General features: G+C 46.2%; 1 protein-coding gene across 1 annotated transcript in view; it reads left to right on the top strand.

Annotated features, from left to right (window-relative positions):
- The first annotated feature begins 902 nt into the window (after positions 1-902).
- kcnc2 (potassium voltage-gated channel, Shaw-related subfamily, member 2) overlaps positions 903-23,275 on the top strand; it is a 36,486-nt gene continuing 14,113 nt past the window's right edge. Inside the window, exon 1 of the mRNA XM_066667938.1 lies at positions 903-1,779. Within this exon, the coding sequence (XP_066524035.1) occupies positions 967-1,779 (813 nt within the window). The 5' untranslated portion in view covers positions 903-966. The remainder of the gene's footprint in view (positions 1,780-23,275) is intronic.

Genomic DNA, 23,275 nt, shown 5'->3' with positions numbered 1-23,275 from the left:
GGGCAGTGTATCTACGTGTCGGGAGAGCACGCACTATGTACAACGCTCTCTAAGCGTCAGAAACAGATCAGAGCCCAGAAAAGCAAGAGCTCCATATTCTCCACAGAGTGGGTCCCCCACATGTAATGGTTAGAGGGGCGGGGTTGGGAGTGGAAGGTCGCAGAAAAGTAAGACAGTGTTGTGGTGGAAGAAAAGTCTGTGGAGAAAACAACTGAGCACTCCATTCAAACCAGGACCGGAGTCATGGGGGATCGGGTCATTGATTCTGGAGTGATTGATTATTACTGATCAACTGATCTCTCTCTTGCTCCCTCTCACTATTTCTCTCTATTTCTCCATTATTCTTTCTCTAGTTTTTCTCTGTCTTTTTCTGTCACTCTATTTCTCTCTCTCTGACTCTCACTCTTCTATTTCTCAATCTCTTGCTATTTCTCTCTTTTTCTCACTATTTCTCTTTCTGTGATTTCTCTATCACTGTTTCTCTCAATTTCTCTTTATATGGCCCCTCTCTCTCTCTCTCTCTCTCTCTCTCTCTCACCATTTTTCTCTCAATTTCTCACTATTTCTCTCACTCCATTACTCTTTCTCCAGTTTTTCTCTCTTTTTCTCTGACTCTCACTCTTTTTCTATTTCTCATTCTCGTCCTATTTCTCTCCTTTTCTCACTCTATTTCTCTTTCTGTGGTTTCTCTCTTGCTGTCATTGAATTTATTTCTCCCTCAATCTCAGTTTCTCTCAATTTCTCGTTCTCTTGTTCCTCTCTCTCGCTCGCTCTCTCTCTCTCTCGCTCTCTCTCTCGGTCCTCGTTGGCGCGCGCCCTCTCTCCCTCTTTCATTCCGTGCTGCTCCTCTCTTCGCGCGCGCGTCATGCCTCTCTCCACCGCCTCTTCTCCTCTTTCTCCTCTTTCTTCTTTTTCTCTTTCTTCCTCTCCTCTTTCTTCTTCATCCTCTTCTTTTCCGGGGCAGCGATGGGGAAGCTCGAGGACAACAACAACACAAACAGCTTCACGGGCACGCGCGTCAACGTAAACCTCAACCACTGCGCGAGCGTCGTCAGCGGCGGCGGCGGCGGCGGCAACAACGAGCGCATCATCCTGAACGTCGGCGGCACGCGGCACGAGACCTACAGGAACACGCTGCGCACGCTCCCGGGCACGCGCCTGGCCCTGCTGGCGTCCGAGTTACCTGCGTCCGCGTGCGCCGTGACGGGGACAGGTAACAGTAACCACCTTCATCACCACCATCCTCCTCCTCATCCATATCAACAGCATTATCAGCAGCATGCGCTGGAGAACCTCCAGAACCAGAACCAGGTGCAGCTCCAGGTACAGCTCCAGCATCAGCACGTGCGCTCCCGGTCCAACGACGAGTTCTCGCGCGCGCACAACGAGTTCTTCTTCGATCGCCACCCCGGGGTGTTCGCCTACGTGCTGAACTACTACCGCACCGGGAAGCTGCACTGCCCCGCGGACGTGTGCGGACCTCTGTTCGAGGAGGAGCTCAGCTTCTGGGGCATCGACGAGACGGACGTGGAGCCCTGCTGCTGGATGACCTACCGCCAGCACCGCGACGCCGAGGAGGCGCTCGACGTCTTCGACATGAACGCGCTCGGTGGAGGCGGTGGCGGCGGGGGGGACGGGGACGGCCAGGACGGAGACGACCCGCGGGAGCACGCGGAGCAGCGCGAGCACACCGACAGGGAGCGAGAGCTGGGATGGAGGAGGTGGCAACCCATCATCTGGAACCTGTTTGAGGATCCGTACTCTTCACGTGCAGCACGGGTAAGAAAGCGCTCACCTCTACCTCTGCACACCTAGACACACAGGTTTACCTGTGCACACCTGGACACACACCATTATATGTGCCCATCTGTGCACACACCTGTATCTGTACACATTCCTCACCATAACCTGTACACACCTGGGGACTCACTGTACACACCTGAACCTGCACACATACCCATTTACTCCTAGTGACACACCTGTACCTCTACACACCTCAGCACTTTATTTGTATTCATCTGGGCAGATACATGTAGACACACCTGTCCAACAGGTGGAAAAAGAGCATTTAGCAGTTATACCTGTACTGCGCCTGTCCAACAGGTGGAGGCCGAGTTCATTGTTGCAGATATGCACCTGTAGCTGTACGTCACCTGTCCAACTTGTAGAGACAGAAAGGACAGTGTTCAGTTTATTGTTTTTGAACATTCGTCTAGCACAGGTGTGCACCTCAAGCTGTGGAACACCTGTCCTGAGGTTTAATTTAATCTTATTTCATTATGTTTTACTCAGCCATCTTTGCAGTATTTGTAGGTAGGCATCTGTACCTGTAGGGCACCTTTCCAACAGACCTTTGCAGCATGGTTCAACAAGGTCAACTCATTGTAGGTCACCTGTCCAACAGGTGGATACAGAGAGGACAGTGTGCAGTTATATATTTGTGAATTCAGGTGTGCACCTGCAGCTTTAGGACACCTGTCCTGCAGGGCGAGCAACAGTGTGGTTTAGTTTTGCTTTGGTGTGTTTCCTCCCAGGTGTTTTGCTCTATTGTTTTACCTCAGGTGTGCACCTCTACCTGTAATACACCTGTCCAACAGGTGCAGACATAGAGAAGAAAGTGCAGCAATGCATCCAGTTTACTTCCTCTTCTTAAGTGTTACAGGTGTGGCTCAGGTGGGCAGTGGGACCACTTGGAATTAACCTCATTACATGTTAAGTTTGTGCTTTCTTTTTCTACTTTAACCCAACAGCGGTAGAACTACATGGACCAATAGAATGAAATGCTCTTGAGCAGCTGCACATGAGTTTAACGTCACCATGCTCAATGCCAATGGTGGACTATAGAGGTATAAAGTCCCTCAGCACTGAGCTGTGGAGCAGTGGAAGTGTTCTCTGTCCTCACTAATAATAATATTGCTGAATACCATCAAATTCTCACAGCAACATTCTTGAAAATGTTGCTGCCAAGGGTTCTTGGAGCAGTGCCATAGAGGAACCACTTTTGGTTCCATAAAGAACCATTGCTGATAAGATTTAAACTGGTGAACAACCTTTATGTGGAGTGAAGGTTCTTTAAAAGGTTCTTCACACTCACACAGCTCTAAAACCAAAGTGAGTTCTGAGGCGCCGCTTAAGACTTTACAGCACCTTTATTTTTAAGAGTGAGTGTTTTAACTTTGTGCTAGTTTTTGTTGGTTTTGTTTAAATAAATTCCCCCCAAATCGGGTGCTGGACAGGGTTGTGGTGGACAGTGGACACAGTGTTGGACAGCATTATGTTGGACCGTGTTGTGGTGGACAGTGGACACAGTTTTGGACAGTGTTATGTTGGACAGTGTTGTGGTGGACAGTGGAAACAGTTTTGGACAGTGTTGTGGTGGACAGTGGACACAGTGTTGGACAGTGTTGTGGTGGACAGTGGAGACAGTGTTGGACAGTGTTGTGGTGGACAGTGGACACAGTGTTGGACAGTGTTGTGGTGGACAGTGGAGACAGTGTTGGACAGTGTTGTGGTGGACAGTGGAGACAGTGTTGGACAATGTTGTGGTGGACAGTGGAAACAGTGTTGGACAGTGTTGTGTTGGACAGTGTTGTGGTGGACAGTGGACACAGTGTTGGACAGTGTTGTGGTGGACACAATGGACACAGTGGTGGACAGTGTTGTGGTGGACACAGTGGTGGACAGTGTTGTGGTGGACAGTGGACACAGTGTTGGACAGCGTTGTGGTGGACAGTGGACAGTGTTGGACAGTGTTGTGGTGGACAGTGGACACAGTGTTGGACAGTGTTGTGGTGGACAGTGGAGACAGTGTTGGACAGTGTTGTGGTGGACAGTGGAGACAGTGTTGGACAATGTTGTGGTGGACAGTGGAAACAGTGTTGGACAGTGTTGTGGTGGACAGTGGACACAGTGTTGGACAGTGTTGTGGTGGACACAATGGACACAGTGGTGGACAGTGTTGTGGTGGACACAGTGGTGGACAGTGGACACAGTGTTGGACAGTGTTGTGGTGAACAGTGGATACAGTGTTGGACAGTGTTGTGGTGGACAGTGGGCACAGTGTTGGACAGTGTTGTGGTGGACAGTGGACACAGTGTTGGACAGCGTTGTGGTGGACAGTGGATGCAGTGTTGGACAGCGTTGTGGTGGACAGTGGATACAGTGTTGTGGTGGACAGTGGATACAGTGTTGGACAGCGTTGTGGTGAACAGTGGATGCAGTGTTGGACAGTGTTGTGGTGGACAGTGGACACAGTTTTGGACAGCGTTGTGGTGGACAGTGGACAGTGTTGTGGTGGACAGTGGATACAGTGTTGGACAGCGTTGTGGTGGACAGTGGATACAGTGTTGGACAGTGTTGTGGTGGACAGTGGATACAGTGTTGGACAGCGTTGTGGTGAACAGTGGATGCAGTGTTGGACAGTGTTGTGGTGGACAGTGGATACAGTGTTGGACAGTGTTGTGGTGGACAGTGGACAGTGTTGTGGTGGACAGTGGGCACAGTGTTGGACAGTGTTGTGGTGGACAGTGGACACAGTGTTGGACAGCGTTGTGGTGGACAGTGGATGCAGTGTTGGACAGCGTTGTGGTGGACAGTGGATACAGTGTTGTGGTGGACAGTGGATACAGTGTTGGACAGCGTTGTGGTGAACAGTGGATGCAGTGTTGGACAGTGTTGTGGTGGACAGTGGACACAGTTTTGGACAGCGTTGTGGTGGACAGTGTTGTGGTGGACAGTGGACAGTGTTGTGGTGGACAGTGGATACAGTGTTGGACAGCGTTGTGGTGGACAGTGGATACAGTGTTGGACAGTGTTGTGGTGGACAGTGGATACAGTGTTGGACAGCGTTGTGGTGAACAGTGGATGCAGTGTTGGACAGCGTTGTGGTGGACAGTGGATACAGTGTTGGACAGTGTTGTGGTGGACAGTGGATACAGTGTTGGACAGCGTTGTGGTGAACAGTGGATGCAGTGTTGGACAGTGTTGTGGTGGACAGTGGACACAGTTTTGGACAGCGTTGTGGTGGACAGTGTTGTGGTGGACAGTGGACACAGTTTTGAACAGTGTTGTGGTGGACAGTGGACACAGTGTTGGACAGTGTTGTGGTGGACAGTGGACACAGCGTTGAAAAGTGTTGTGGTGGACAGTGGACACAGCGTTGAACAGCGTTGTGATGGACAGTTTTGTGGTGGACAGTGGATACAGTGGTGGACAGTGTTGTGGTGGACAGTGGACACAGTGTTGGACAGTGTTGTGGTGAACAGCGGATACAGTGTTGTGGTGGACACAGTGTTGGACAGTGGATAGAGTGTTGGACAGTGTTGTGGTGGACAGTGTTGGACAGTGTTGTGGTGGACAGTGGACACAGTTTTGGACAGTGTTATGTTGGACAGTGTTGTGGTGGACAGTGGAGACAGTTTTGGACAGTGTTGTGGTGGACAGTGGACACAGTGTTGGACAGTGTTGTGGTGGACAGTGGAGACAGTGTTGGACAGTGTTGTGGTGGACAGTGGACACAGTGTTGGACAGTGTTGTGGTGGACAGTGGAGACAGTGTTGGACAGTGTTGTGGTGGACAGTGGAGACAGTGTTGGACAATGTTGTGGTGGACAGTGGAAACAGTGTTGGACAGTGTTGTGTTGGACAGTGTTGTGGTGGACAGTGGACACAGTGTTGGACAGTGTTGTGGTGGACACAATGGACACAGTGGTGGACAGTGTTGTGGTGGACACAGTGGTGGACAGTGTTGTGGTGGACAGTGGACACAGTGTTGGACAGCGTTGTGGTGGACAGTGGACACAGTGTTGGACAGTGTTGTGGTGGACAGTGGACACAGTGTTGGACAGTGTTGTGGTGGACAGTGGAGACAGTGTTGGACAGTGTTGTGGTGGACAGTGGAGACAGTGTTGGACAATGTTGTGGTGGACAGTGGAAACAGTGTTGGACAGTGTTGTGGTGGACAGTGGACACAGTGTTGGACAGTGTTGTGGTGGACACAATGGACACAGTGGTGGACAGTGTTGTGGTGGACACAGTGGTGGACAGTGGACACAGTGTTGGACAGTGTTGTGGTGAACAGTGGATACAGTGTTGGACAGTGTTGTGGTGGACAGTGGGCACAGTGTTGGACAGTGTTGTGGTGGACAGTGGACACAGTGTTGGACAGCGTTGTGGTGGACAGTGGATGCAGTGTTGGACAGCGTTGTGGTGGACAGTGGATACAGTGTTGTGGTGGACAGTGGATACAGTGTTGGACAGCGTTGTGGTGAACAGTGGATGCAGTGTTGGACAGTGTTGTGGTGGACAGTGGACACAGTTTTGGACAGCGTTGTGGTGGACAGTGGACAGTGTTGTGGTGGACAGTGGATACAGTGTTGGACAGCGTTGTGGTGGACAGTGGATACAGTGTTGGACAGTGTTGTGGTGGACAGTGGATACAGTGTTGGACAGCGTTGTGGTGAACAGTGGATGCAGTGTTGGACAGTGTTGTGGTGGACAGTGGATACAGTGTTGGACAGTGTTGTGGTGGACAGTGGACAGTGTTGTGGTGGACAGTGGGCACAGTGTTGGACAGTGTTGTGGTGGACAGTGGACACAGTGTTGGACAGCGTTGTGGTGGACAGTGGATGCAGTGTTGGACAGTGTTGTGGTGGACAGTGGATACAGTGTTGTGGTGGACAGTGGATACAGTGTTGGACAGCGTTGTGGTGAACAGTGGATGCAGTGTTGGACAGTGTTGTGGTGGACAGTGGACACAGTTTTGGACAGCGTTGTGGTGGACAGTGTTGTGGTGGACAGTGGACAGTGTTGTGGTGGACAGTGGATACAGTGTTGGACAGCGTTGTGGTGGACAGTGGATACAGTGTTGGACAGTGTTGTGGTGGACAGTGGATACAGTGTTGGACAGCGTTGTGGTGAACAGTGGATGCAGTGTTGGACAGCGTTGTGGTGGACAGTGGATACAGTGTTGGACAGTGTTGTGGTGGACAGTGGATACAGTGTTGGACAGCGTTGTGGTGAACAGTGGATGCAGTGTTGGACAGTGTTGTGGTGGACAGTGGACACAGTTTTGGACAGCGTTGTGGTGGACAGTGTTGTGGTGGACAGTGGACACAGTTTTGAACAGTGTTGTGGTGGACAGTGGACACAGTGTTGGACAGTGTTGTGGTGGACAGTGGACACAGCGTTGAAAAGTGTTGTGGTGGACAGTGGACACAGCGTTGAACAGCGTTGTGATGGACAGTTTTGTGGTGGACAGTGGATACAGTGGTGGACAGTGTTGTGGTGGACAGTGGACACAGTGTTGGACAGTGTTGTGGTGAACAGCGGATACAGTGTTGTGGTGGACACAGTGTTGGACAGTGGATAGAGTGTTGGACAGTGTTGTGGTGGACAGTGTTGGACAGTGTTGTGGTGGACAGTAGACACAGTTTTGGAGAGCATTGTGGTGGACAGTGGACACATTGTTGGACAGCGTAGTGGTGGACAGTGTTGTGGTGGACAGTGGAGACAGTGGTGGACAGTGTTGTGGTGGACAGTGGACAGTAGAGACTCAGATTTTTCTTCAGTGTCGGTGCGTCTCCAACTCACTCCCAGTGTTTTTTTCCCTCTCCTCCTCCAGCAGCTCTTCCTCCGTCTACAGAGTCTCTGTGGAGGACAGTGGACATCTCACTTTAGTGTGTGTCCCTAACAGCGTCCTGTACGTCCCTCTCCACCACCCCCTTCTCCAAACTACGGTCCAACACCAGCCCTGTGTCCCTCACCGTCTCCTGTCCTCACTTTCTGTGAGGGGCTTTTAGAGGAGGACGTCTGCTTCCATTCACATTCACCTCCACTGTCCCCTGCTCTGATTCCCACCAGAAAACTTTCCATCTCTGAATGTTGGAAGATGGTGGATTTCTCCTGTAATTAGAGTAGATTTAGAGTGGTATTGTTCATTAACAGTAATTTATCACCATGTTTTTATTCAGTTAGACAGATGTGTGTGTGTGCGTGTGTGTGTGTGTACATTTATAACCACATCACCCTCTCATGACTCAGACGTCAGACTGTGTGTGTGTGTGCGCGCGTGCCGCCACTTTAGAGGTTAACACACACACACACTCCTGGCTGAGGATGCTGCTCGGTCCGTTCCCATGGCAACAGCATCGCTCATCACCGCCTTCATTCAGAGCCCAGGAACAAAGAGCAGTGCTGTCTTTGGGTAAAACAGAGTTTAAAAACAGGGTTTATAAAGCGTTAATGGACTGAAATGGTCATTTATAAATGTAAACACACCCCTGTTCACCACAGCTGCTGGAGCAGAGTGAAGTGTGTGTGTGTGTGTGTGGGTGAGGGATGTTTGTTGTTTTGATATAATTGTGAATACCAGATGTCCTCCCAAGGATTGGAACATTTTGGGGACGTTTTGGTGGTCTTCACAATTGTTAATTATTCATTCATTCATTGTCTATAACCCTTATTCAGTTTAGGGAGGTGCTGGGTCTGGAGCCTACATGGAATCACAGGGTGCAAGGCAGGAACACACTTGGAACACACAGGGCGACACACACTCACACAGTCACTCACACGCTCACACCTATAGAGACTTTTGAGTCTCCAATCCACCTACCAACGTGTGTTTGGGAGCGTGGGAGGAAACCGGAGTACCCGGAGGAAACACACGCAGACACAGAGAGAACACACCACACTCCTCACAGACAGTCACCCGGAGGAAACCCACGCAGACACAGAGAGAACACACCACACTCCTCACAGACAGTCACCCGGAGGTGTATACTTTTATGTTTAAGTGGTGCTATCTTTTCTAAAGTAGATCGACAGGTATTTTCTAGGTAATCAGTTAGTACATCTAGGTCCATTGGGTCTGATGGAGTTGGAACTGGTGTCGATAGTTCTGGTAGGTTTTCTATAAATTGTAGGGCTGTAGATGGTTTTATTATACGCCTTGTAGAATAGCTAGGGTTACATATATTATGGCTAAGACGTAGCTCATGTGAAATTAAGTAATGGTCGGAGATTGCTGAGGATTGCGGTAAGATATTGATTTTGTCAATGTTAAGACCTAGTGTCAGAACTAAGTCTAAAGTGTGGCTGCAGTAGTGTGTAGGCCCTGTTACATTTTGAGTAATACCAATAGAGTCTAAGATTGAGGTAAATGCCTTTTTTAGTGGGTCACTTTCCTTCTCAAAATGGATATTGAAATCTCCTACAATTATAACTTTATGATTGCACACCGCTAGGTTTGTAGCAAAATCGCTGAATTCTTTCTGAAATTCTAAGTAAGGCCCTGGTGGTCTGTAAATGTTGCATAATAAAAATGCGTCCTTTTTTGTGACCGGATTTGTAATAATAGTGGAGAGAACCTCAAAAGAAGAGAAGGTGTCACATTGTTTAAGACTAATTTCTAGGGTATTTTGGTAAATTACACATACTCCACCTCCTTTGCCTGATATTCTTGGGCTATGTGCATAATTATAGCCTAGGGGGGTGGCTTCATTTAGTGCTAAATATTCATTTGGTCTAACCCACGTTTCCGTGAGACAGAAAACATTGAATTTATGATCACTTATAATATCATTTACGATGAGTGCTTTTGAGTTTAGTGATCTTATGTTGAGTAACCCAAATTTTAGTTCTGAGGTGTTGCTGCTAGGTGTTGTGTATGATTTAATATTGATTAGGTTGCTGAAACCGGCTGATTTTGTTTTTCTACTTTTACATTTAGTTCGGGGGAAAGACACAGTCTCGATACAGTTGAACCTGGGTGAGGCCTCAAGACAGTTCGCAGACGGTCGGTTTAGCCTGTCTGTCTGTGGCCTGGTCCTGGCTCTGGATTGTCAGCAACTATCTACACTACTCTGCTGACTAACTAAAAGACTATGTGCTATGCTGCAAGAAAGTAAGGCAGCACCCTCCCGCGTGAGGTGGATACCATCCCTACCTATAAGACCAGGCTTGCCCTCAAAACGTAACCTATTGTCTATAAAGCCCACTTGATTTTTGGAACATCACTTGGACATCCAGCAGTTTAATGCCCAAAGTCTGCTGTAAGCTTCGTCGCCACGCCACATTGGTATGGGGCCAGAGCAGATTACGGCATCGGACATTGTCTGGGCCAGTTTAATCACCTCTGTAATATTACCCTTAGTTACCTCAGACTGCTGCAGACGAATATAATTGGCCCCTACATGAATGACTACCCTCGAATATCTCCTATTAGCTAACAGTCTTAGGTTGCCACTAATATCCGGCGCTCTGGCTCCCGATAAACAGCTAACTGTTACTGCCGGCGCCCCTAAAGGAGTAGCTAATTTCACGTGTCGAACAATAGAGTCTCCTATAACCAGAGCACTCTTAACAGGCTCCTCAGCGGGTGCTTCGCTGAGCAGGGCAAACCTGTTTGACACGCGAATCGGAGGAGCGTGGTGTCCCGGTGGGCTAGCTTTGGCCTCAGCGTTAGCATCAGCCTTAGCTTTCCGGCTATGCTAACTTAGGGAGCTAAGGCACCCGGAGTTGTTAACACTGAATCTCACTGTTTATCCCTTAACAATAATAAGCTCCGGATGCGCACTTCTAACTGGTCCACTTTATCCACCAGAGAGCTAACTAGCTGACACTTAGTACAAACACAACCACTATCTTTATCACTAGAGGTGGAAAAGGGGGTTAAACTAAATATGCCACACTCTGAGCAGGCAAAACAGCCAGTAGTAGCCATGGAATTGCAGGTACTTACCGCTTGTAGTTGATTTTAGTAACTTACACCAAGAACGTTACTCCAGGGTCCGGTGGCAGTTTTAGTGCCTCTGTAATGAATATTCCTGCGGAGACAATCTAAAAGATAGATCTATGGATGGTTAGTAGGTTATAGAAACAGATATAATTATAGAAATAACAGTAGAAACGAGTAAACAGGAAATCCTGAGCGATCAAAACAGCTTCTAAATGGGTACAGGAACAGCCAAACGGGTTGAGTGACCACACTCCTCACAGACAGTCACCCGGAGGAAACCCACACAGACACAGAGAGAACACACCACACTCCTCACAGACAGTCACCCGGAGGAAACCCACGCAGACACAGGGAGAACACACCACACTCCTCACAGATAGTCACCCGGAGGAAACCCACGCAGACACAGGGAGAACACACCACACTCCTCACAGACAGTCACCTGGAGGAAACCCACGTAGACACAGGGAGAACACACCACACCCCTCACAGACAGTCACCCGGAGGAAACCCACACAGACACAGGGAGAACACACCACACTCCTCACAGACAGTCACCCGGAGGAAACCCACACAGACACAGGGAGAACACACCACACCCCTCACAGACAGTCACCCGGAGGAAACCCACACAGACACAGGGAGAACACACCACACTCCTCACAGACAATCACCCGGAGGAAACCCACACAGACACAGGGAGAACACACCACACTCCTCACAGACAGTCACCCGGAGGAAACCCACGTAGACACAGGGAGAACACACCACACCCCTCACAGACAGTCACCGGGAGGAAACCCACACAGACACAGGGAGAACACACCAAACTCCTCACAGACAGTCACCCGGAGCGGGACTAGAACCCACAACCTCCAGGACCCTGGAGCTGTGACAGAGACACCACCTGCTGCACCACCGTGACACCCTAGTGTCATTTAGCAGTTAAACAGTAATCATTATTTTAATGAACAGACCTCACAAGTACGGACTAACAGAGGTGTGTGTGTGTGTTTGTGTGTGTGTGTGCATATTCAGAGCTGAGATCATTAGAACTAATAGATTCTTAAAATTCCATCAAAGCACATTATGTTTAAAGGAACACTAGGTATTATTTTACTTTAAAATTCCAGCTTCACAAGCATTGTGATGCTCCACTGAGCTGTAATAATGAGAACAGAGCCTCTGCGTCCCCTACTGTCCAAACTGTACAGGGTTAAACTAAGGGGAGAGTTGAGAGTGGAGGAAAAAAAGAGTCTATTAAATGGAACGTGCTGATTGGTTGGAGATGGTAGATTGATGTGATGGTGTAAAAAGTGTGTTGCTGCAGTGCATTAGAGGCTGTTGCTTCACCCCCTGTGTTTAAGGTGGAGTCTGGGGGCGGATAAAATAAAACCTCAGTGTAATGTTTTTAAACGGAACATGGAGGAGGGGCACACATGGATAAATAACGTGGGTGAAGTGTGGTGTATGTATGAAGGGTGTCTAGAGTAAGACTGTGATAATGAACGCGATTTTTGAATGTGATTTTTAAGGAGGTACTGAGTGATATGTGCCCTGTGAAGGACTGGCGCCCCCTCCAGGGTGTATTCCCGCCTTGCGCCCGATGATTCCAGGTAGGCTCTGGACCCCCGGCGACCCTAAATTGGATAAGCGGTTACAGATAATGGATGGATGGATGAGTGGTATGTGATGTTTTAAGGTGGCATTGAATGGGATACAGTGTTTTTAAGGTGGTATCGAGTTAAATGTGGTGTTTTTAGTGTGGTTTTAAGTGAAAGGTTGTGTTTTTAAGGTGGTATTGTGTGAGATGTGGTGTTTTTAAGGTGGTATAGAGAGAAACATGGTGTTTTAAAAGTGGAATTGAGTGAAAGGTTGTGTTTTTAAGGTGGTATTGGGTGAGATGTGGTGTTAGTGAAATGTAGTGAAAAGTGATGTGTTTATACAGAGAGTATTGTGGTGGTTTTCTGGAACATGGCACAGCCGTAGTGATATATTTGGACATCCTGAGACTGTGAGCCGTCACGTGACTCTGTAACCAGTTCCTTAGAATATTCATGAGTACACACACACACACATACACAAGAATAAATAACACACACAAACTTACAAGAATAAACACCACACACACACACCCACACACACTTACAAGAATAAACAACACACACACACACACCACACACACACACACACACCTACAAGAATAAATAACACACAAACACAAACACTTACAATAATAAACACCACGCACACACACACAAATACACACTTACAAGGATAAATAACACACACACACACAAACACTTAAAATAATACACACCACACACACACACACTTAAAAGTATAAACAACACGCACACTACACACATACACACACACACTTACAAGAATAAACAACACACACACACACACACACACCTACAAGAATAAATAACACACAAACACAATAATAAACATCACACACACATGCATGCACACACACACATGAATTGACAACACACACACCAAACACACACTTAAAAGTATAAACAACACACACGAACTACACACACAAACAAACACACTTACGAGAATTAACAACACACACACATCTCACACACTCACACACACACACACTTACAAGAATAAACACCACACACACACACACACAAACACAGGAATAAACACCACACACACACACACATACACTAACAAGATTAAAGTCTGGATTTAAACTGGAGGGGAGGTTTAAGATGGAAGGCGTATCCAAGAAGAACCTGTCATGGTTCTGGCCACTGAATTTACAGGTTCTGGAACACAACGGTTAAATTCTTTCAGGAGTGTGTTCCTGAACGTCATGATTTTTGTTCTGATGCTGGAAATAGATCAGACGTAGATGAGCGTGAGTTGCATTTAACTGTAAATGTAAAGTGTCTGTGATGTGAGATCCTTCAGTAAATTCACGCTCCTCTCTCGGTTTGACTCTGTGGCGGATGTTACCGCTCTGTGTACAGTCCCTAGGTGTGGAGTGATATGATTGGGGTTCAGAGGGTAATAACACAGTAGTTATACGGCAATAAGAGTGAATAGTCATTACATGTGATTTGAGTGGTGTAATATTGTGTGAGTCACTCTCTCAGAGCTGACATTCCACCACCGCTGTGAAAACGCTCTCCATTAAACTGAAGCCCTCTCCACCACGGAGTCTATTACACACAGATCAGTTCAACACAGTCTATTACACACTGATCAGTTCAACACAGTCTCTTACACACTGATCAGTTCAACACAGTCTATTACACACAGATCAGTTCAACACAGTCTATTACACACTGATCAGTTCAACACAGTCTATTACACACTGATCAGTTCAACACAGTCTCTTACACACAGATCAGTTCAACACAGTCTCTTACACACAGATCAGTTCAACACAGTCTCTTACACACAGATCAGTTCAACACAGTCTCTTACACACTGATCAGTTCAACACAGTCTATTACACACTGATCAGTTCAACACAGTCTCTTACACACTGATCAGTTCAACACAGTCTATTACACACAGATCAGTTCAACACAGTCTATTACACACTGATCAGTTCAACACAGTCTCTTACACACTGATCAGTTCAACACAGTCTCTTACACACAGATCAGTTCAACACAGTCTCTTACACACAGATCAGTTCAACACAGTCTCTTACACACGGATCAGTTCAACACAGTCTATTACACACAGATCAGTTCAACACAGTCTCTTACACACGGATCAGTTCAACACAGTCTCTTACACACGGATCAGTTCAACACAGTCTATTACACACGGATCAGTTCAACACAGTCTCTTACACACTGATCAGTTCAACACAGTCTATTACACACAGATCAGTTCAACACAGTCTCTTACACACAGATCAGTTCAACACAGTCTATTACACACAGATCAGTTCAACACAGTCTCTTACACACGGATCAGTTCAACACAGTCTCTTACACACGGATCAGTTCAACACAGTCTCTTACACACGGATCAGTTCAACACAGTCTATTACACACAGATCAGTTCAACACAGTCTCTTACACACGGATCAGTTCAACACAGTCTCTTACACACGGATCAGTTCAACACAGTCTATTACACATGGATCAGTTCAACACAGTCTCTTACACACGGATCAGTTCAACACAGTCTCTTACACACGGATCAGTTCAACACAGTCTCTTACACACGGATCAGTTCAACACAGTCTCTTACACACGGATCAGTTCAACACAGTCTCTTACACACGGATCAGTTCAACACAGTCTATTACACACGGATCAGTTCAACACAGTCTCTTACACACGGATCAGTTCAACACAGTCTATTACACATGGATCAGTTCAACACAGTCTATTACACATGGATCAGTTCAACACAGTCTCTTAGACATGGATCAGTTCAACACAGTCTATTAGACACGGATCAGTTCAACACAGTCTATTAGATACGGATCAGTTCAACACAGTCTATTACACACGGATCAGTTCAACACAGTCTATTACACATGGATCAGTTCAACACAGTCTATTACACATGGATCAGTTCAACACAGTCTCTTAGACACGGATCAGTTCAACACAGTCTATTACACACGGATCAGTTCAACACAGTCTCTTACACACGGATCAGTTCAACACAGTCTATTACACACGGATCAGTTCAACACAATTTCTTACACACGGATCAGATCGACACAATCTATTACACACTGATCAGTTTGACACAGTCTCTTACACACGGATCAGTTCAACACAGTCTCTTACACACGGATCAGTTCAACACAGTCTATCACACACGGATCAGTTCAACACAGTCTCTTACACACAGATCAGTTCAACACAGTCTATCACACACGGATCAGTTCAACACAGTCTAGTTATTATTTATTAATATTTAATAGAGAACAGTCGTGTGAACTCCCATCAAGTTTTTTTGGGGAAGGGAATTTTACTGCAGAGTGTTTTTACTCCAGAATCTGTAGATAAACTAGAGGATAGATCTCTGACTCTAAACTCACTCTGGTAACATCTGAGACAATTTCTTGAGAATATAATTGAATCAGATTGAAACTAAATAATCATGACAACCCTAACACTGGCAAAATCCAGAGACATTACTGAGAGAGAGAGAGAGAGAGAGAGAGAGAGAGAGAGAGAGAGAAAAAGATTAGACAGAGAAAGAGAAATAGAGGGAGAGAGAGAGAGAGAAGACATAGAGAAAGAAATAGAGAGAGGGAGTCTGTGTGTGTGTGTGTGTTTTGGTTCAGAGAATTGAGACCCTGACCTTCCTCTTCTTCTGAGGGAGTAAAATGATACTGAGAAAGGACAAGACAACAGGGACTATAACACACACTCTCTCTCTCTCTCTCATGCTCTTTCCTGTCAGACTGATAATTGTGTATCATTTTGTGTTCGAGTGTTTTGATGGATACTGAATCTGGATGTTCTGACTCTGATATTTTGGTATCTCTTTCCAGAAGGCAGAGGCTGAAACAGAAAGGGACTGGGGTGTGTGGGGTCGGAGGAGATGTTGCTGTCCTTCCTTAGGCATCTGTTGTTGTAAATGGCCTGTAGGGGCGGGAGGGCAGCTGTAGTGACTGGGCAGGTTTCACCACCCTCTGTAGAGCTCTGTGTTCAGCTGCAGTGGCACTTCCAGACTGTGATGCAGATGGTCAGACTGCTCTCCACAGTGGACAGGTAGAAGGTTGACTCTTCTCAGTCTTCAGGGGAAGTGAATGTTTTGTTGGGCCTTTTTGATGATGTGTGATGTGTTGAGTGACTAGGAGAGATCCTCTGCTCTGTGGACACCAAGGAACCTAGCAGAGCCCAGAGGAGCCGAGCCACACTAAACCAAACAGACTCTAACTTAACCGAGCCAAACCTGAGCCGAGCTGAAAGAGAAGGAGCGTCCCTCTCCAGAAATGTAACTCTGCGTGCCGTAGACGCAGACCGCAGCCTGTGATTGGTCAGTAGTGGGAAGGACATTGTTGAAGTTGAATTGAAGAAGTACAGGAACATGAGCTCCTCTCCTCCACACACAGAGACACAGACAGCACCACATTCACAGACAGAGACCTCCTCAGACACGGGGTGGACGTCAGGGACCAATCAAAATAAAGAGAAGCAGAACCATGAGGAAAAAACGTGCGCTTTATATTTGTTACTTTCCTGGCGCCTCGTGTAAACCCTGCTCCGTCCCAAACAGAGCCATCCTCCCTACAGAGTGCACTTTACAGATTTATAAAAGTGACTCTTCTACACCACTACAGTGTGTACTACAGAGTGTAGAGGAAGGTGTTGGAGATTCAGCCCCTAGTGGTGTGGGGGTGTAACTGCAGGGCGATGCAGACACCAGTGCTGAAGAATAAACGCTCACAACGACGTAGGGCTCTGCGTCGAGTCGATGCTGAAGTATAAATTGCCGTTAATGCAACACATGCTGAGCCAAACTAAGATGAGACGACTCAAACTGAGGCAACCACAGCTGGCCCAAGCCAAACAAATTGCAGTCAAATTGAGACAGTTTGATCTGAGCTACAGCGCCAGTCAAAAGTTTGGACACCTCTCCTCATCAGTGATTGGTGGAGTAGAGCTAGTCACTGTATAGAGCTGTGTACCAGCCCCTACCTCTGCACAGCCCCAGTTACAGTCTCAGACACATTCAGAAGGGAGCGGTTCTACAGATTAACTCTCGACGAGGCCACAGCTGTTCACTGAAAACCGTTCCAGGTGACGACCTCATGAAGCCGACTGAGAGAACGGAGAGAGTGTGTGAAGCTGTCGTCAAAGCAACAGGGGGCTACTGTGAAGAGTCTAAAGTATTAAACATAGTCTACTTTCTTTAACACTTTTCTATTCACGACATAATTCCATGTGTGTTCCTTCATGGTTTTAATGTCTTCCACATTCATTTACAACGGAGAAAATAATAAAAAATTAAGAAAAACTACTTAATGAGGACATGTCCTATTTTTTGACTGGTGCTGTACATTGAGACCAAACTGAGACCAAACCAAATCGGAACTTAACGAAGACAACACTGGCTAAGAAACGAGAACTGGAGCTTCATCAGGAAAAACACAAGCTGCACTTGTAACCACTGCAAACGCTTCAGAGTCAAACTAAATCAAGACAAACTGAGACGAGCTTAGTCGAGACAACCAGAGACAACCCAAACCGAGACACCTTGAGCCAAGCTAAGTCAAGGATAATTGAGCTGAGCTAAACTGAGACTTCCTGAGTTAAGGTCAATGGAGACAACCTGAGATAAACCTAAACTGAAACACTTCAATCTGAGCAAACTGAGCTGAGGCAAACTGAGTCACACTGAGACAACTGCAGATGAGCCAAACTGAGACAAAGTATAATAATGCAACCAGCTGGCCACCTACACACACACACACACACACACACACACACACACATACACACACAACCAATCATAGTGGAAGGAGTTTCTGAGAAAGAGCTAGAGAATAGAGGACTGATTCAGCTCCAGCTTTCTCTCTCTCTCTCTCTGTCTCTCACTCTCTCTCACCCTCTCAGGCTTGCTCACCCATCTCACTGCCAGCTCGATTAATAATAGAGCAGAAAGGAGAAGAGATGGAGGAGAATAATCATCCGAATCCACTTAAAGAGAATCCGCCTTAAAATACCAGCATACATCATTCATTAACACACACTCCATCACAATCTCTCTCTCTCTCTCTCTCTCTCTCTCTCTCTCACACACACACACACTCCATCACAATCTCTCTCTCTCTCTCTCTCTCTCTCTCTCTTACACACACACACACACAATATACATTAACACTATACACACACACTTCATTGAACACAGTGTCACACCCCATGAGGCTGACTGTGGCTGTTTGTGTGTGTGTGTGTGTGTGTGGCTGTGTGTGTGTGTAACAGAAGGTCATTTCGGATGCTTGTGTCTCTGTATGACTCGCCTTCGGGGCTGTCACACCTGTCCTCGTCTCTACCGGCCCATCGCCATGACAACTTACATAACATCTTTACCATGGCAACAACTGAGTCCCCTGCCTCAGGGACCTCACACCTCACAAGGACCGAAGACAAACGAACAGACTGAGCATTTATTAATGAAATATTAACAACAGACATCAGCTCAGGTCTCACAGCTCCGTCACACACAGACAACGAGGCGAATCTATCACAGACAAACTGAGACATACTGAGACAGCTGACTGAGACACACTGGATCGAGACAAACCCATTTGAAATAAACCGAGATATACTGAGACAAACCTCAATATAACCACAGTGATACAGTGGGTCGAGATAAACCCATCTGAGATTAACTGAGACAAACCCTGACACACTGGGTCGAGACAAACTGAGATATACTGAGACAAACTTTGACACGTTGTTCTGAGACAAACCCTGATAAACTGGGTCAAGACAAACCCATCTGAGATAAACTGAGATATACTGAGACAAACCCTGGTAAACTAGGTTGAGATGAGTTAGCTGTCTCCCAATTAATTAAACCTTAAGTGATCAGAAACAGCAAAAATAAGTCAGTGTTACCCCCCTATGGAGCAGGAATAGAGCAACATCCTCATCTCGGTTGGTGCTTTTCAGCGTTTGGAGTCTCTCCGTTGTCTAAAAACCTCCAGATGGCGTTTCTCTGCCGTGAGCAGAGAGAGAGAAAGACTAGCACCGGACCCAGACACTTTGTTTTTTTACCCATTTACAGACACTGGGGCTTCGTAAACACATTAGAGCGGTTTCCAGAGCAGCACATGGAGAGGACACACACTCAGGGCTTTATACACAGGGGTTATTGATTTAAATCATGAACTTCACCCTTTAAATGTTAGAAGAGGAATTTTGAACTTAATTCTAGAGTCTACAGGAAGCCAATGCAGTTTCTGAAGTACACTCTACATCCAAAATTTTGTGGCACCCATTCTTCTGGACCCAGACATTCAACTCTACACACAGCGTTTAAATCCTCCACAGACGTATAAAAGCAGACTCACTGGAGCAGATGCACACACAAAAGCTCACCATGCTCAATGCCAAATGTGAGCTAGATGTGTTCTAAGCCCCAGCACTGGGCTGTGGAGCAGTGGGACTGTGTTCCCTCAAGTGATGGAGCTCCATCCAGTTCCTTGGGGAAAGCAATTCACCCAGAGTCTAACACCACTAATCACTAATGTTTATGTGAAAGAATGCCATCAAATCCTCACAGCAAGGTCTGAGGGGTTCCCCCACTGATCAGTGTTTATTGATACGTGTGCACTGATCAGAGGGTATTGATACGTAGTTAGAAGTTCAGTGTGGTATCACACGCCTCTTCTTTTAGAGCTGCGAGATCACAGTCTACAAGCTGGTGTGTGTGTGTCTGTGTGTGTGATGAACAGATGGTGTGGGAGAGAAGTGTGTGTTTCTGTGTGTGTGAGCTGAAACCTGATTGGCTTCTTCCACAGAAAACATTTACACCTAATTGTCTACTGCACACAAATCAGACACAGAACAAAACTTAAATCCAGGATTTTCAAAATCAATACAATACAAACAAGTGCAAAACCTTCAGCTGAGGCAGAGCAAGCTTTATTTAAGACATATTTTCCCCAACAATGCAGAATTATGCAAATGATGCAATCCTCTAATTTAGTGCTGTGGGTCTAAAGAAACCTCTGGTGAGCGATGGACAGTGGAAGTGAATAGAACCAGACGTCCTCCTCTAAAAGCCCCTCACAGAAAGTGAGGACAGTAGACGGTGGTGGACAGTGGAAGTGAATGGAACCAGACGTCCTCCTCTAAAATCCCCTCACAGAAAGTGAGGACAATGGACGGTGGAGAGGACACATAATTTGGAGAAGGTTGTGGTGTTTAAACCTATTCCCGACAGAGAGCTAAGCTAACCTGAGATAACCTGAGATGAGCCAAACTGAGACTACATCAGCCTGAGCTAAATTGAGACATCCTGATATGACCTAGAGTGAGACAAACTGAGACAAGTAAAATCGAGTCAAACTGATTTGAGCTAAATAAAGACACCTGGAGCCAGGCTAAATCGAGACAACCTGAGCCAGAATGAATCGAGACAACCTGAGATGAGCTAAATCGAGATAACCTGAGTAAAGTAAAATGGAGACTATCCGAGTTGAGCTAAATTGAGACAATGTAATCTGAGTAAAATCAGGATATGAGCTGAGGTAAATTAAGACGACCTGAACTGAATTAAATCAAGACAACACGAGACAAGCTAAATTAGGACAACATAAGCTGAGATAAATTGAGACAACCTGAGCCAAGCTGAATTGAAAAACTGAGCTGAGCCAAATTGAGAATGGTGTACAATGAGGTAAAGACATTTACTGAGTTGAGATGTCCACTATTCTACATCATCATCATCACTCCGTAGAGACTCTGTAGATGGTGGTTTCTCTATGTTCCACCACATCACACCTAAACACTCACATATGTTTATGTCTCAGACTCAGGTGCATTATGGGGGAATTTTAAGGAACACTTTAATGTGAGTCTCCTTTAAATCTTCTCTAAACAAGAGAAGGCTTTCAGAGAGAGTGGGATGGAAAGAGCAGCAGATGAATAAGGAAAGATGTTAGCTGCAAAAGGAAGAAGCAACATGTATAATAAATATATCTGAGAATATTTCAGCACACACACACACACACACACACACACACACTTCGTGACCTACATAAAACTTCCACTCTGACGCCTCGTCCACATGCATTCGTTCATTTTTAAAAACACGTTTTCTTTTTTCACTGTTTTCAAAAACAAGATTCTGAAAAGATTCTGCTTCATGCGAGAACGAAATAAACATCTCAGGAACATTAACAAGAGCATGCCAGTCCTGTAGGTGGCGATGGGATCTCAGAAAATGTGATGGAACATGATGGAGAATGTTTTTACTGGATGTGCGCACATGTACACAGGTATTTTTTAAAACATAGCTATTTCTATTTCTATGAGTTTCGGTCCAGACACAGACTCCATCCACAGTGAAGATACTCCGTAACTGTGTTCAGTGTTGTGGTGCACACAGGGAACACCAAGGCTTTGACTCCTAACGTTGAGAGAGTATGTGCCGTTGTCTCCTGTGTTTGTTAAAGGTAATTTTGTGCGATGGCAGACTCAGTCAGGACAGAGTGGATTTTAAAGGTGATGTTCATGATTTTCATCCCGTATAAGTTTTATAAAATTCAGAGAATGTTTCCTGGAAAAAAGCTCTGCTGTTTATACCTGGCTCAGTAAATGGGGAACAACGGTGAACATTTTTCTGGGGCACACATAAAACTAAAGACATCTTGTGAATCTTGGGCAAGACGCTCCGCAGGTGACCAGATAAACCCATAGGTGTCAGTATTTTCTCTTTAAACACTATGATCACCAGTGTATTATCAGAGTTTAATGTAGTTTCAGTGGATTATGGCCCTTTACTTCAGAACGAGCAGAAAACATTGCTACTATTTTGCCAATGTCTCGAAATTTCCAATTCCACCTTAAACGGCAAAGCAATTACATTCTCCAGGTTTAGACAGAAATCTGCAGAATAAGACTCTGAATTCAGCTCCATTTCACAGAGAGTGAGGACAGGGTGATGATATATTACTGTGGAACGCTTTTGAAAGTGTGACGCCCTAAAATTAACTAAAGGCCGGAGCGCTGCTGATGCTCTGCTCTGTTTTATTTGAGTTCTGATGAAGTATCAGGGTCTTGAGGGTCGTCCCGTGTCGTAGGGGGAGATTTAACCACTGCGCCCTGTAACTCAGCTCCAAGGGGAGAGAGGACACTCAGAAACAAGGGGGAGGGGAAATAAGAAGAAATAGGATTCACCCTTAGCGCTTTTTCACCAACGTGGAACAGGCCCCATTCTGGATCATGAACCTTATTTAAAACCGTTCGGCACATTTCCACCAACAGAAACATTTGTTTGCAGCAGGAACCAGAGAACTGAAGGTTTTTCAGCTCGAGTGTGAGGACATCTGTGGGCGTGGCTAGTTACACGAGCAGGGAGCGATGGAGACACTCACGAGGAGTGTACTGTGTAATCTTCTCATCACCAAAAGTTGATTCAGCTAACAAACATCTGTAACAACAGCATGCTCCGCCCCCTTCTCACTTCTGTTTACTGCCACTATGCAGCGCCCCCTGCTGATGATGTACTCTGTGACATATCCTTGGTTTCTACTAAAACTGATGTAAACGCAGCTGGTTCACTGAAAAACACAAAGGTTCTTATTACATAAGTTTCATTTTACATAAGAGTGAAGCTGGCTGCATATTTGGAGGACTGCTAATTGCATGAAAGTAAACACAAAACAAAAGTGCTACAAAACTAAACAAGGCTTCTGAATGATCACTAACAGGAGGGGGGAGTTGTTTTGCTGTGAGAAGTGTAGTTCTACAGAATCATCTACAAAAAATTGTAGGACTTTAAAGTCAACAAGTCATTCTACTTAAATCGGACATGGGATGAAGTAAACACAGTACTGTAACAATACAGTTTACTG

Source organism: Hoplias malabaricus, chromosome 4 (assembly GCF_029633855.1).
Source record: "Hoplias malabaricus isolate fHopMal1 chromosome 4, fHopMal1.hap1, whole genome shotgun sequence".
In the NCBI taxonomy this organism is placed as follows: Eukaryota; Metazoa; Chordata; class Actinopteri; order Characiformes; family Erythrinidae; genus Hoplias; species Hoplias malabaricus.
This window is presented reverse-complemented; position numbering and strand designations above follow the sequence as displayed.